Source organism: Mytilus californianus, unplaced genomic scaffold (assembly GCF_021869535.1).
Source record: "Mytilus californianus isolate M0D057914Y unplaced genomic scaffold, xbMytCali1.0.p SCAF_11, whole genome shotgun sequence".
Classification (NCBI taxonomy): domain Eukaryota; kingdom Metazoa; phylum Mollusca; class Bivalvia; order Mytilida; family Mytilidae; genus Mytilus; species Mytilus californianus.
In genome coordinates, this window is record NW_026262593.1 from 28,462,345 (window position 1) to 28,478,812 (window position 16,468).

Consider the following 16,468-nt stretch of genomic DNA (forward strand, 5'->3'; position numbering starts at 1 on the left):
AAAAACCCAGGTAAAGAAAAACGCGTCATACTTAAATAAACAATTATATAATTTGCGAGGACATTATAGTATACTAATTTATGCATACCCATACACGGAAGCGTTCCCGACCTGTTTAAAGAGGTGACATTTGAATGTCAAAGGTTAAATTAATGGCAATACACAGCCATATAATCTATAATTAGCTAATTCAGATTCTAAAGGACTACCGGTAATTTCGTTCTATCTTTGATTGATTGTTGATGTTTAACACCATTTTCAGCACTCTTGTCTATTTTATTATATTGGTGGAGGATGCTGGAGTCCCTGAAGTGAACCATCAAACTTTGGCAGAAAAATTACCATACTAGTCCATTGAGACGGAGTGGAATCCACCTTGCCATGATCGCGGTTTCAAACACACAACCTCTGTGTTGTCATAGGAACAGAACACTGACAAATACAATACACAAGTCACTTTTGTCATTAAATTTTCAAATGTTCTGCAAAAATATGTTTTAATAAGTTATTTGAGGTGTTGTACATGTATCTTTCTTTTATATTCAGAGTAAATTGCTAACCGCTTTAGTTTATTTACCAACAGGTGTAACCATAGGTGTTTCTATAAATGAATTTAATGAAATGAAAGACTTAGAAGTGATGACATTCCGGAGGAATATTTTAGATATTTGTAAGAATGCAATAGAAGAGCGTCAGCGACGGGGTAAGGCAAGCGAGGCCTTATATGCCTACCCACCAGATATAGAATCATCACCCATTTTACCATCACATTTACAGACAAAAATTAAAGAAATGAGTAAGTATTTAGGTATTTCACTTTCTAAGCATTTTTTAAAAAAATTTTGTGTTTATATTTTGAAAGCATATTATAAAAAAGAAGTTCAGTAATTGTCAGTGGGACAATAGAAAGATGAAGCATATTTGTAGGTGGAGTGACAAGATGTAAGAAAATAAGAGTAGAATAAAGTCAAAGTCTGAAAGTCACCTGGTGGTCTTCAACAAATCTAAGCTGTATGGTGAAACTCTAAAACCCCTGAAACCCAAAAAACATTCCTTAAGACGAATAACACAAGCCTTGTTATAATCATTAATAAATGAAGAAGAACAAAAATTTGCACCAAAATAAGAAAGTATCTGTATGACATTCGGTTTAATATTTAAGAAATAAATACATTTAGAATGCTAATACACAATTGTTATACACAAACTTTTTCTATTGAAGAGCCGTAACCAAATTTGATTTTTGCAAGAATTGTCTAAGGTTTCCTGTCTACCGTTAACCTTTTTAATTCAAAACAAATACATTGTTGTCTCGCCTCTATGAGGTAAAGAAGGCAAGACTTAGGCTTGCTGTATGCAGAGGAGTCAACAATGTAATAAATTTGTGAATTGGTCAGTTTAAGGGAACCACTAGCATGACTAGTTGTAGGCCAATGATATTTGGCATTTAGTTGTATTAGCATTTGGCACAACTCATTTCCATGGGGATTATTTGGCCTTGCCCCCTCGGTCATGGGTCTATTGACTGATCTTTTGCAAAGTTTACTGAAAAGGTTGGTATAAAGGAACGACTTATGGTAAGTCAATATTTGTTATGCAGTTGTTTGAGCATTTGAATTCTCTTTTCCAGGGAGATTAGTGGGCTGTGCAACTCAATCATGGTTCATTGACTTGAATGTTTTGTATAGTGTGCATGTTAAAGTATTGCCATTTTAATTTCAACATTTACAATTTATACTATCAAAATAACTATCTGGCGAGACATATCTCTGTGTCAACAGTTTATTTTTGTACCTCAGGTATACAACAGGCATATCGGAATGAGTCAAATATAAAAGAGGAAACAAAAATTGTTATTGATGGTAACTAGCATGTACTGTACTTTAACATGGTATGAACCAAACAAGACTTTCATGTTTATCAGTGGCATGCATTTTGTATGTCTTGCTTATTTGTTGTTTGTTACATCTTAAGGCAAAAAATTACTTATGCAAAAATTAGTAAATTTATTTACAAAACTTAAATGATCTCGTAAAATGAGGTTCATGTAACGACTTTACATACAGTTCTTACTTTTGAGTCTAATTTGAATAAATGTATGATCATCTATGCATGTTCTCATTAAACATGTATGCACTTACATAAATTTCAGAAAATGATGTAGTAGCGTGTGTTTGGGTTGTATCAGAAGACAATAGTCGTAGTAAATTTAGTGTAAAAGTTTCACATGACTCTTATCCAATTGATGTTATTGCGGGAACAATACGGCGGAGAAGCAGAATGATGGGAATTTCTAAGGAACACGCTGAACGTTGTATAGAAGAATATAGTGACACTTATGCACTTAAAGTGTGTGGTTGTGATCAGTTCTTATTAGAGGAGCATCCATTAAGTCAGTATAAGGTTAGTGTCATGTGATCAGTTCTTATTAGAGGAGCATCCATTAAGTCAGTATAAGGTTAGTGTCATGTGATCAGTTCTAATTAGAGGAGCATCCATTAAGTCAGTATAAGGTTAGTGTCATGTGATCAGTTCTTATTAGAGGAGCATCCATTAAGTCAGTATAAGGTTAGTGTCATGTGATCAGTTCTTATTAGAGGAGAATCCGTTAAGTCAGTATAAGGTTAGTGTCATGTGATCAGTTCTTATTAGAGGAGAATCCGTTAAGTCAGTATAAGGTAAGTGTCATGTGATCAGTTCTTATGAGAAGAGCTTCCGCTAAGTCAGCATAAGGTTAGTGTAATGTGATCAGTTCTTATTAGAGGAGCATCCAGTAAGTCAGTATAAGGTTAGTGTCATGTATTATAATGGACATATTCTTAAATTTGAAGTGAATTTTTGACAAGATAAAAAAATGGAAAATGTCACTTCATGCAATAATAATGGATGAAAAAATATGAAATATGATACAGAATTTTTAAATGCACTGTATATTATAGACTATCTAGGGAAATTTTCTGGATTTTAAAGATGCATAACCAAAAAATTTCATAAAATGTGTAAGATTTGGCATGAAAAATTAGGGCAGGAAGGAAGCCAGGAAACAGAACTATATTTTTGTTTTGCCTAATCAAACTGTAATTCAAACATTTATATGATATATTTCAGTATGTGAGAGAATGTATAGCAAGAGATAATATACCACAGTTTATGTTATTAACAAAGGAAAGTTTATATGCAGCGATATCACCTAATGTATTTATAACACCATCATATACACAGAAAGGTAAGTACCAATTTAACGTATGAAGTTTGCTATAAACAGCCAATAAGATTTTGATTCATAAACTTTTATGTGTGGGCATTTTTGTATACAGATAATATGGACCAAGATGGAAGTCTCTTGCAGCATGACATGTTGACCTGTAATTAGATTTACTGGTCCTTCTTTCAAACAATATATCATGAATACTTTGGATTAATTTCATTGCATCAATTTTGGTTCGTCTTTTCTTGTTTTTACTTCAGAAATTTTCTTTTTCTCAAGAACAAAATCATTTAATGGCCAATCTCAACTTACAAAAATATTCTATTTCTCTATCACTAAAAAACAAATTGTAATTTTGTGGGTTTTATTTCTCTAGAAACTTTAACCAATACCAAATTCAACTATTAACATTTAATTTTATTTTGTTTACAGGTATGCAGTTATTGACAGAAATCAACCAACAAAAGACACTATCCCTGTGGGAAATTCATGCCAAACTGAGAATAAAAATATTATGTGCCACTTATGTCAATGTAAAAGAACTTGGAAAGGTAGATTACATTTAATAGAAGATTTTTTATGCCCCACCTACGATAGTAGTAGGGACATTATGTTTTCTGGTCTGTACGTTTGTCCGTTTGTCCCGCTTCAGAAAGTATTTGGTCAAGGTAGTTTTTGATGAAGTTGAAGTCCAATCAACTTCTACTTGTTGCAAGTCATTTAATCACACTGTAGGAAGATTTCACCTTTTATTTATGATTATTTTATACTGTGAATTCAGACATCTTTGCTTGTATTTATTACATGTATCGCAATTGTTGAACTATGGATAAAAATGTGAGCTTATTTATTGTAAATTCAGGACGCACTACAAGCAACTAATGTGTTTAAATTTAAAATGCCAGTGTTTATTTGTGCAAAACCCATCATGTCTCAATTTTTGCAACAATAAAAACTTTGCAAACATTATAAATTTACAGTATTCTGAAAAGTTTATTTTTAGGAATACTCAAAAAAAAATTCCTGCATTTATAATTTGAATAAAAAAACATATTCTTTATTAATTAGCATACAACTTTAACATGAAGCTTACCAATTAAGTCAAGTTTTGAAAAAAGGTTTTAACATAATTTTCTCACTATTAACTTCTTATATCTTGGTTTTAGATATATGTTAAAGCAGGAATTTACCATGGAACAGAAGCTTTGTGTGAATTCCAAGATACAAAATTGGTTGACTCAAACAATCCCCAGTGGCATGAATGGTTAGAGTTTTTGTACATACAGGATTTACCTAGAAGTGCTAAACTCTGTTTATCTATATGCTATACATCCAAGAAAAGGAGGGTAGGTTTCCTTTCTCTTGTTTAGTGTTCACATTTGCATCCTAAATACGATAAAAATTTAGAGTTCTGGATTTCAACCACATTTAGGCCTAAGAAACATATAACACTGGGTTTGAAAAACTAAATAGAGATTCACCTGATTTTATTGAATTCCAGGAAAATCAAAATTAGTACTGTTTGTAATGAAATGAATGCTAATATGTAAATTTTCAATCTATTTCCTGTCTACTGATTGTTTAGTTTCATGAAATTGTCTCTGATATCAATTTTATTACTGTCACAGTGAAATATGAAAATTTTGATAGGGAAAATAGTGGTGCCAGAACTATCACCAGCAGCCATATTTTGTTGCAAGATGAAATTAAAATTCGCAACATTGGCGAAGCCTAATAAAGTAATATATGTATTTAACTTTTCAGGAACCCTTATCTTTAGGATGGGCAAATCTGCAGCTATTTGATTTCAATGATAGACTTATGAATGAAAAAGTTAGCTTGAATCTATGGCCGTTACCTCAGGGAATGGATGACCTGTTGAACTATGTTGGTCTACCAGGTAAAGAAACTATAAGAAATTGATACGAAACCACTGTTGTATTTTGTATATCATATTCATTAAGAAATTTATAGCTTTCTTTGTTAACTCTGTAATAAGAAAATTTGATAGATTGATATTTGGGATGATAGATTGATTGATGTTTGGTTGTTAAACATCCAGTGAGTATATTCATACATATGTGGACATTCATAGATTAACATTATATCAGTTCATAGGATAGTAAATAAAGAAAAGCAGAATATTTTGAATGCCACCTCTTGTCAGTAATTTATCTTTACAACAATTTACATTAAGTCACATTGGATTTTTCAAGCTTATTGTTAGATCCAGGATTATAAATATGGAAGAACGGAAGGGAAGGCCAGATGAGCCCATTGACAAAAAAGGTTGAAGGGCAGTCAAATATCGGAATATTCTACTGAAAGAACAAAACATTTACCGTAAGATTGGGTCCGCTTAGCCAGCCCATGAATATGCTCCTGAAGCTAAATTGAATACTTAAATATCCTAATCATATTCCAGCAGTGTACAGTGGAATAGTATCCTTCAAATTACTGCTAATGAGATAGTTGGGTCAATAACTTCTTCTTAGTATCAGCCTCCTTTAATTAGGAGCACCTCCAAATATATATGGAGTTTTGCCTTAACTTTAAAATTTAAAAGGATAAAACAAAAATGTTCTATTTCCAACATATGTACAGCACATATAAATAAACAATAAAAGTGTCATGCAAGGCATATTTACATGGACCTTTTTGTTATAAATTAATCTACCATACAAGTAGATTCACTTATGTATGTATCTCAGTTTTATTTATAATTAAAAATATGTTTCATTTGTTTCATTTCATGACTGTTGCTGCTGAATCTAAAGCTCCAGGATAATTTTTTTATGTTGAATGAAATCTGTACAATATTGAAAATGGTGGTAATAGAAAAGACTTACAATCTTTGACATCGCTAACAATATGGATCATAGAGATTTATATGTTTACATTCTACCTAAATACTGTGGAGTCATTATTATTTGCAAGGTTTACATTTTCATGGATTTAGGTGGACAATGAATTGAAGTGTTCATCAAAATACATATTTCTAATAGGTTTATTTACAGATATGTCCAAACCATGAAATGAGGTATCAAGGTCAAACAGTTTTTCATCAATTTATAAAATTAGTATCAACCAAAAAAAAAAAGGAATCTACAGTTTATGTTTTTATTGGAAGTCATTCATAATTAATATATACATTTTTTAATTGCTTCCTGGTTTTCTTACTGGTCATTTCATTCAAAATTGTACATTTCCATAAATGATTTGTTTACTTTTAGGTTCCAATCCAGACCAAGAAACCCCATGTTTAGAGATAGAGTTTGACAGACTAAGTCATCCTGTATCATATCCTCCAGAGAAACAGATAGAAGATTTAGCTCAATATGCCATCGGCAAAGAATCACCCCTCATTTATCTGGTTAGTTGATTTAAAATTTCCCCTAACAGTTGATTCATCAGTTTTTCATTGGCCAAAATTTGATTATGACCACATATTTGTTTTCTTGCTTTCCTGTGATTTGACTATCCTCAATGACCATGCCTGATGAAGTTGAATAGATACAACATGATAAGTTTGCAGATCATTGGGAAAGAAAGATAAATGTTGCTGACACATCGTTTTATTAGAGAAACAGATTCCACCACCTTATCTCCTACAAAATAATATTTATGGTGGCTGAGTGGTCTGCTGTATCACTAGCCTATCAACACTGAGGTTGTGAGTTTGAACCCCTACATGTTGCAGGTGGGTTCAACTCCATTCTTATTTTACAAGGACTGTCAGTCTTCCTGCTGAAGGTCAGTGGTTCTCTCCAGGCAATTAGGCTTCCTCCACCAATAAAAACTGACCCCCATGATATAGCCAAGGCAATAGTGCTGAAAGTAGCATTAAACATCAACAAATAATCAATCATACAATACAATATTTCTAGACTACGGTCTGTTAAATTTGAAAATTTGAAATATGTCTCAGGGAAAAACTTATCTTATCACACTCTATGCAGTGGTTTGAATCTATATATACATGTACACACAATTTTGTATTTTGAAAATATTGTAGTTTTTTAGTACACTTCATTTTTGTGATCATTGTAACTTGTTTATTTTTTAGAATAAAATCAATGAAATTTAACATTGAAAGGTGACCTTATCATTATGCAGTGATGAATTAGTTATACTTTTTTTAGGACACACCACAAATACAAACAAAAGAGCGAGCCATGGTGGATGACATTACTAGTAGAGATCCATTATCTGAAATATCAGAACAAGAAAAAGATATTCTATGGAAATTAAGGTAGAAGCTTAAAAACCCTACGTAATTGAAATTTATCTATAGTTAATTAATTAACATGTTTGAAAAAAAAATAAGTAACTAGACAGAACTGAAATAATTTTAAAGTATTTTCATACAAAGAAATAAAACAGTAATAAATTTTTCATGATTGTTACAATACAATCCATGTCCAAAAATAGAAACTTCCCAGCCTACCTACCAACACTCATTATAAGAGGAACAAATTAACTGTATTAGGTTTTCTATACAAAATCATCGGAAACATTGAATTTCTCTACAAATTGCACTGATTGTAAGCTTGATTTTACTTCTTTTAGTTGCTCTTACTTGACAGAGTTCCAGAATGTCCTACCAGAGAGTAGATAACTTGTCAAAAAATTATATACTTCAGAGTCAAAAGTCAATAATATGAAAATAGTCTATTTAATATAGATATTGAAAAAAAAGTAACATATAATTTTCATGCTAAATAAAACTAACTATAAATTTAAAATTTTGATTTAAACAGAGAATACTGTATCCAAGTTCCTCAATCTTTACCTAAACTACTGCAGTCAGTAAAATGGAATGAGCGGGAGTATGTAGCTCAGCTATACATGTTGTTACGGCGTTGGCCTAGATTGATGCCCGAGTTTGCCATGGAATTACTCGATTGTTCTTACCCAGATCTATGTGTTCGACAGTATGCTGTTACCTGTCTGGACCATGGATTTTCTGATGATAAATTACAACAGTATATGTTACAGTTAGTGCAGGTTGGTTGTTAATTTTTCATACTTTATTTGCATTTTCTCAAGAGGGATACTATTTATACACTAAAATGACCAATTGCATGATAGATATTATTATTTAAGTGTATTAACTACTACGGTTTCATCGTGTGATTTTTGATTCATCTCAGTACAATCAAGTGAACATATAATGTTTATTTAATTGAACCAAGGCATACCCATATTCAGGGGTAGTCAGAGTGTCTTGACCACAAATAACCCACCTCAGAGACATCCTGAGAACAGGCCTGCAAGGTAGTTGAACTAATTGTTTACCATAAAGTCACTCCAGATAATTAGTTCAGTTTGCTTCAAGCACAGTGTACTTGGCTTTTATCCCATAGTCCATCATTTAGCTGCATTATGCTATGTCATCTAACCTACTGGCAATTTTTGTTTACATGAAAACATTCTTTCATGTCAATAAGTTCTGTAATTTCATTTTTTAGTGCGTTTATTATTGAAATTGTTGGACAAAGTACAAAAATACAAAAATAATTATTGCCATTAAATATTGTGGTGGCCTTTACAATGTTTGCACCAACATCCAATAAATCTAGTTTCTTTAAAAAAAAAAGATAGACAACATTTTAGAAGTTATACAAAAACTTCACAATAAAGCATCTAGACTAGATTGCAGAAAACAAGTTTATTTTAGATACATAGAAATATGTTTTCTCATCAAATTTTGAGAAAAGATTATATAAACAATAAACTTGGATTTTTATCAGTATTGACCTGGAATGATGATGCTAAAACTAATGTCAGCTATCCTTCAAGGAGTCAAGGATCATATTTTTTTTCTGAAAATCATTTTTTTTGTGTTACCTAGTCTTGTTAGTACTTGAAGATAAATGTCTTTGATAACTGTATGTGCCTCGCTTTTATTTTAGGCCCTGAAATTTGAGCCATATTTGGACAGTCCCATCACAAGATTTCTCCTGAAGAGAGCTCTGCAAAATCAGAAGACAGGGCAACTGTTCTTCTGGCACCTAAAGTAAGTCTCAGAAACTTGGATCCTTGGAAAATTATTTTTATGATATGAATGAAAGGAGATGTGAAGTTAATGTCAATAAGACAACAACCCAACTACAAAAGTAATCAAAAGGACATTTAGAGGGCAATATTCAGTCTTCAACAGTATACAGACGTCTATACAACATTTCAAGTTCTCAATCATCCTGAGTCCTGAGAACAGTTGCGAATAAATAATAAACAATACTATACAACAGATTTTAATTTTTTGAAATGTAACTGTACCACTAGAAAAATGACATTAAATATCTTTTGAAATTATCTGCCTTGAGTGGACAGACATTATGCTAGAACTAATAGCACTTTATTGCTGGATACTTGGGATTCGTTTATTTTAGTAAATACCAATTTTCTTTGATTGAGGAAAAATTGTATTTTTGTGGATATTTGATTTTGTGGTTTTGCCGAAGTCTGCGCACAAGTCCATAGATAAATAGTGCTTCATTGAACATTTAAATTTATGGTATGCCTATACCCAGGAAATCCATGTATAAATAATGAATCCTCAGTAGGAGCACTATTTCCACACATTATTTTTTGCTAATGCAAATATATTTTATTTATTTTACCAGGTCAGAAATTCATAATACATCAATCCAGTTAAGATTTGGGTTGGTTTTAGAAGCATTTTGTCGAGGATGTGGATCAAACCTCAAGATGTTACTCAGACAAGTGGAGGCTCTAGATAAACTCACCAAACTTACAAATATGATCAAAAATGAAGTCAAAGATGTGAGTGTTAAAAGAGAGAATAGAAATATTTGGAATATGTAAAATTAAATTCATTTTGGTGTAAGGGAATTAAAAAAGAATGAAGCAAAACATGAATAACAAAATTTTCTCAGTAGATTTTTACATTTAAAAGTTATAAATTCCAAATATTTCTAGAATTAAAGTCCATATATAAGAAGTATGGAACAAGTCTCAGAATATTTATGTAAATGAACAGGTTTGAAGACCAGATAAACTAATTTGTTTGGAAATGTTATTTTAAATGCTATAGCAGGCAAGACAAATTTGATAACAACATGTTGTACCATATATCTTAGAATCTCTCAAAATTACATGAAACTACACAAATTAAACAGCGGCTCTTTTCACAATAAATCTTGAGTAAAAATACTTGTAAGTCATACACATTTCAGTATAACTTACGATCAATTTTAATCATAAGATTTTTTTTGTGAAAAGAGTGGCAGTCTTGTTTCCTAAAGATTTTATTTTATCAAGTATAATTCAGATAGCTGATCAAGTAATGAATAATAGCAAGAATGTATGAAATGATTATTATAGTATGCAAAATTTATAAGGTACATGTAAATTTATGTATAATGCTTTTGTTTCATGCTAATAGTGGCTGAGTTTGTTTCTAATAATCAATATAAACTTTTTAATTAAAATCTATTTAATCATACTTTACAGGACATTAATGAAATTATGAAGTTTCTTGCAAACCAGTTACAGCAACCAGACTACCAAGATGGACTGAAAAATTTCTTATCTCCCCTTGATAACAGTCATATACTAGGGGATCTAGAGTAAGTCATGAACTATAGCCGAATTTGTATGCATTGTAATATCTTTCATTGATTTCAGCTGCATGAAACAACAAAAGAGATATCAGTATACTTAAATTAGACAGCAACTCAACAATACACAATAATAACAAAAATTAGAGGATGACAACATATGACTTACTGCTGTGAGGATGCTCATTCTTTATTACAGAGTATATTCTTTTGAAAAGGCAATATTTACATAAAATAGGTTCCTATGCACATCCCAATAATTCTAAGAGTAAAAAGGAATCCTCCATTAATCAAAGAAAATTCTATAGTCTTGGAAGAGTTCAGATTCTATTACACAAAGATTTTTAGAGTTATGTAAAAACATCTGTATAGTCCCTTTCTGAAATTATGGGAAAAGATTTGCTGAACAGACATAGAATAATAAATTATTTTTTTAGAAAGTAGAATTGTGGCAGGTCAAAACTCAAATTGACTACATGCAAATATGTGACACTTTTTAACTGTACAAACACATTCACTCCACAATCTGTTATGCATTCAATTTATCATTAAAATTCTCATTTGAGCTCATGTACTAAGTGCAATTATGTTTTTCTCACTTTTTCAGTATTTCCCATTGTTCAGTAATGACATCTAAAAAGAAACCATTGTGGCTAGTCTTCAGCAACCCAGATGTAATGGCTGATATATGGTTCACAGACTACAAACTTATATTTAAAAATGGAGATGGTATGTTCAAGAGTTTAATTTTTATAATTCATCACTCGTAAACAAGGTTAATGATTTTGCCATCTGATGAAAGAATGGGTGGTGATGAAAAGAACTGCACATATAATAATCAGATGAAAACTCAATGATACAAAATAACTGTCTAGTAAACAATGAAGGCTCCTGGACATCTAAGAATTTTACTGTCTTTTCAATCATAACTTACCTATTTAAAAGAATGACTTCAGGTGAAAGGGAGATAAACCAAAAAATATAAATATGCCAAAACGTTTAAACACAATTATTTCCCTTTAAATATGGCTTTTATCTTTTATTAAGCAGATTTGTATATTATTGAAAAATATTCAGTATTACTAACTTGAAATCCAAAGCAATAGTAAATTAACACTTTGAATCATTGTTAGTAAAGATTTAACAATAAACGTAAATGTTTTAGTCATCGTAATATCATAATTTAACCTTGTTCATTCTCAATGGGTAAAAAGTTCAGATAAAATATTTACCCCTCATTCAATCAAGTGCAAAGTGATAAATGAAGTTTTACTTACATTTAATTACTTACCTAATTTTGTAGTCCATCAAGATGGATAAAATAGATAGAAAATCCAGACCAGCTATCTTTGTGTACTGATCCCCATGAGAGATATTGTTCTGACTTTATTTGTTGTATTAACTGAATACTTTATAACCTGCATTCAAAGAAAGGAAAATTACATTTAAGGACATAAATACTCATACTAACTGATGTATATTAGACTATAAACAATAGTGACAAGCATAAGAGATGCACGTAGTCCTCTTGTGCTTGAAATCCCCCATGGAGATAATGAGAAGATATCTGGTATGATTGATCTGGTAATTAGAAGCAGTGGATTTGGATATTGAAGCTGGGACTGTTAAATGACTGAAATATCAGAATTAAATTAACTAAGTCCAAGAACTCAAAAATAGATGAATATTTCAACATCTTCAAGTTATTATGTGGCCCTCAACAATGCCTGAATGGGGGCAAGTATATTTCTAAGGAATATATAAAAGTTCCAGATAAACATCCAACAGTTTCTCATTATTGTCTTTGAAATCGTAATTAATCAGGAAATATTGTTTTCTCCTGTTCCATGTTTTTTTTATTTTCTTTATAAAATATCCTGTTATTAACCTTGTCAAATATATTTTTCAGATTTAAGGCAGGACATGCTTACTGTACAGTTATTTAAAATTATGGACACTTTATGGAAAAATGAAGGATTAGATCTGAGGTAAATTTTATAAGCAATAATGTTAATTTTTGTCGAGCCTGCGACTTTTGTCGCAGAAAGCTCGACATAGGGATAGTGATCCGGCGGCGTTAGCTAACTTCTTAAAAGCTTTATATTTTAGAAGGTGGAAGGTCTGGATGCTTCATACTTTGTATATGGATGCCTCATGTTACGAAGTTTCCGTCAGTCACATGTCCAATGTCCTTGACCTCATTTTCATGGTTCAGTGACTACTTGAAAAAAAAGTTAAGATTTTTTGTAATGTTAGATTCTCTCTTATTATAAGTAATAGGATAACTATATTTGGTATGTGCGTACCTCGACCTCATTTCATAGATCAGTGAACAAGGTTAAGTTTTGGTGGTCAAGTCCATATCTCAGATACTATAAGCAATAGGTCTAGTATATTCGGTGTATGGAAGGACTGTAAGGTGTACATGTCCAACTGGCAGGTGTCATCTGACCTTGACCTCATTTTCATGGTTCAGTGGTTATAGTTAAGTTTTTGTGTATTGGTCTGTTTTTCTTATACTGTATGCCATAGGTCTACTATATTTGGTGTATGGAATGATTGTAAGGTGTACATGTCTAGCGGGCAGGTGTCATCTGACCTTGACCTCATTTTCATGGTTCAGTGGTCAAAGTTAAGTTTTTGAGTTTTGGTCTTTTTTTCTAATACTATGTGCAATAGTTCAACTATATTTGGTATGTGCGTACCTTGCAAGGTCCTCATGCCCGTCAGACAGTTTTCACTTGACCTCGACCTCATTTCATGGATCAATGAACAAGGTTAAGTTTTGGTGGTCAAGTCCATATCTCAGATACTATAAGCAATAGGTCTAGTATATTTGGTGTATGGAAGGACTGTAAGGTGTACATGTCCAACTGGCAGGTGTCATCTGACCTTGACCTCATTTTCATGGTTCAGTGGTTATAGATAAGTTTTTGTGTTGTGGTCTGTTTTTCTTATATTATATGCAATAGTTCAACTATATTTTGTGTATGGAAATATTTTATGATCTATTTGGCAGTCACGCAGGTTTTATTTGACCTTGACCTCATTTTCAAGGTTCATTGCTCAGTTTTAAGTTTTTGTGTTTTGGTCTGTTTTTCTTATACTATAAGCAATAGGTCAACTCTATTTGTTGTATGGAAGAATTGTTAGCTGTACATGCCTGCCTAGCATGGTTCATCTGACCTTGACCTCATTTTCATGGTTCATTGGTCAATGTTTAGTTTACTTGGTTAATGTTAAGTTTATGTGACAGTTGTAATAAAGCTTTATATTTAGGATTATCAACATAATATCAATGATTAGTAAAGAAGGCGAGACATTTCAGCGTGTGCACTCTTGTTTTAAATGTAAACTTTTAAATCTTAAGTTGAAAATAGGATTAAATATATATACCATACAGTGTGGTATCTACTGGAAAGGTGTAGGTGTAAAAGAAATAGTACTTGATTATAAGACTTGATTTAACGCTAGGAGAATTTGAATATTTCAGGTTGATACCATACAGTGTGGTATCTACTGGTAAAGATGTAGGTGTAATAGAAATAGTACGAGATTCCTCCACTATTATGAGTATACAACAGAAGAATGGTATACGTGCAGCAGTACAGATGGATTCTCTAGGATTATACAACTGGATAATGTACCATAACAAAGATAGGTAGGTACTATAGATAAACTCATAGATACCAGGCTTAAAATTTTGTATGCCAAATGTACGTTCATCTACGAAAGACTCGGTAGATTGTGTATAGATTCATCTAGAGCCAAACATCATTTTCTGTACAAATTGGAAAGTGTGGAGTGTAGAAAGTGCCGTAAATTTTGTGTAGGTTTGTTAAAGGTTTTACACCGTTGTGCACTTTTACAATCACCTTGGTTTTCTCCTGCTAGTTTATTCATTTCCTTTGTGGAAGGTCATGAGTTCAGTGCTTTGTCACATCAAACCAAAGACCATAAAAAAAATAACTCCATTAATTACATGTTATTTAGAAGTAAAAACTAGGACTGGTCCACTCAGAATTAAAGTGATAAGTCCTGGAATGATAACTTTGTGAGTAAATGTGTCTAATATCAATTTCAGTGGGTCAATTTCATTATTTCTTCAGAGAAGAGCAAGCTATATCTAACTTCATGCAATTATTATTTCCGAGAAGAACAAGCTGTATCTATAAACTTCACAATTATCTTTTCAGAGAAGAACAAGCTATATCTATAAACCTCACAATTATTTTTTCAAAGGAGAACAAGCTATATTTTACTTCACGATTATTTTTTCAGAGAAGAATAAGCTATATCTAACTTCACCATTATTTTTTCAGAAAAGAACAAGCTATATCTAACTCCATGATTATCTTTTCAGATAAGAACAAGCTATATCTAACTCCATGATTATTTCTTCAGAGAAGAACAAGCTATATCTAACTCCATGATTATTTTTCAGAGAAGAACAAGCTATATCAAACTTCACAAGATCATGTGCTGGTTACTGTGTTGCAACCTTTATATTGGGTATTAAAGACAGACATAGTGGAAATATAATGGTCAGGAAAAATGGACAGGTACATATAAAAGCACATACAATTTGGATTCATTAATATACTTGGAATACCAGGTTTTTGTGTATCTTTATGATTGAGGGAAACCATAATTTAAATACTTTGTGGAAAGCAAAATGAAAATCAGTTACATTGATAAGAGTAAATGGCAGAACCACAAAATTAATTTCCCTAAAATAGCAATTCGCTCCAACCATGAAAGTTGTTACCAACTAAATAAATCAATTTATAGAATAGTTTATAATGTTCACTTTTGAACTTAATTTAAAGCTAAAATTTTTGAAACTGAACATATATATATTTCATTTTGCATATTAAGAAAAGGAAAAAAAATTGTGTTAAGGTGATACCTTTTCATTGTTTTGATTTTGCCAAAAGAAAAATAAGTATGAGTTCTCCTATTTTTAACTTCTCATTTTGTTTGGTCTCCCCTTAATCTATAAGTGTGCTGATGCTGAAATTTGATGCAGAGTTCCGCTTTCATCATTTTGTAAGATACTTATTGTTTTCTGGTAATGAAATCTTATAAGTTATAGTTTTAACATTAATGTTGTCTTATTTTTTCAAAAGTAGCAAATATGGAATAAGTTGTAGAACTTTGCATGGATAGAAGGGTGAATATACCATGCTTCTTGGCCTTTCTGGAAGGGTCCACCTAAAAAAAATTGCATAGGCAGGGCATAATATTCCCTGTATTTTCGAACAGATATAGAGAGAAATGTTTTGTTTTTATAAAAAAAAAACTTCTTTAAAAAAAACTATGCAGTAAAACCTGAGGAATGAAAAAAAGATTTGGTATGACAATATAAAATATATTAGGTCTTGATGCTTGTCTCAATCGTACATCAGCCTCAAAATGAATGTTTTTATACAAAATAGCTTGTTTAACTTAACAGGTATTCCATATAGATTTTGGACACTTTTTGGATCATAGGAAAAAGAAATTTGGAATAACTCGAGAAAGAGTACCATTTGTGTTGACAATGGACTTTATAAGAGTGATCGCTAGAGGATCAGACCAACCACTCAAGCACAAAGAATTTAAAAAGTAAGTTTAAGTTAATATTTAAATGATTGGCCTGTATTATCTTTGAACTTACTTTTTGATCTTTTCT

The 16,468-nt window shown here is 31.5% G+C and overlaps 1 protein-coding gene across 9 annotated transcripts in view; it reads left to right on the forward strand.

Moving 5' to 3' along the window:
• Positions 1-16,468, forward strand: part of LOC127719846 (phosphatidylinositol 4,5-bisphosphate 3-kinase catalytic subunit alpha isoform-like) — a 46,431-nt gene that overhangs the window by 25,170 nt on the left and 4,793 nt on the right. For 4 of the 9 annotated variants that reach the window (XM_052226154.1, XM_052226157.1, XM_052226155.1 and 1 more), the window contains exons 3-19: positions 584-796; positions 2,153-2,403; positions 3,109-3,226; positions 3,641-3,759; positions 4,375-4,554; positions 4,973-5,108; positions 6,442-6,581; positions 7,351-7,460; positions 7,969-8,215; positions 9,124-9,227; positions 9,838-9,997; positions 10,688-10,803; positions 11,402-11,523; positions 12,704-12,782; positions 14,288-14,455; positions 15,239-15,356; positions 16,250-16,401. In XM_052226154.1, coding sequence (XP_052082114.1) covers positions 584-796; positions 2,153-2,403; positions 3,109-3,226; positions 3,641-3,759; positions 4,375-4,554; positions 4,973-5,108; positions 6,442-6,581; positions 7,351-7,460; positions 7,969-8,215; positions 9,124-9,227; positions 9,838-9,997; positions 10,688-10,803; positions 11,402-11,523; positions 12,704-12,782; positions 14,288-14,455; positions 15,239-15,356; positions 16,250-16,401 — 2,533 coding nt within the window. The other 5 variants (XM_052226159.1, XM_052226160.1, XM_052226158.1 and 2 more) reach the window with 5 other exon arrangements.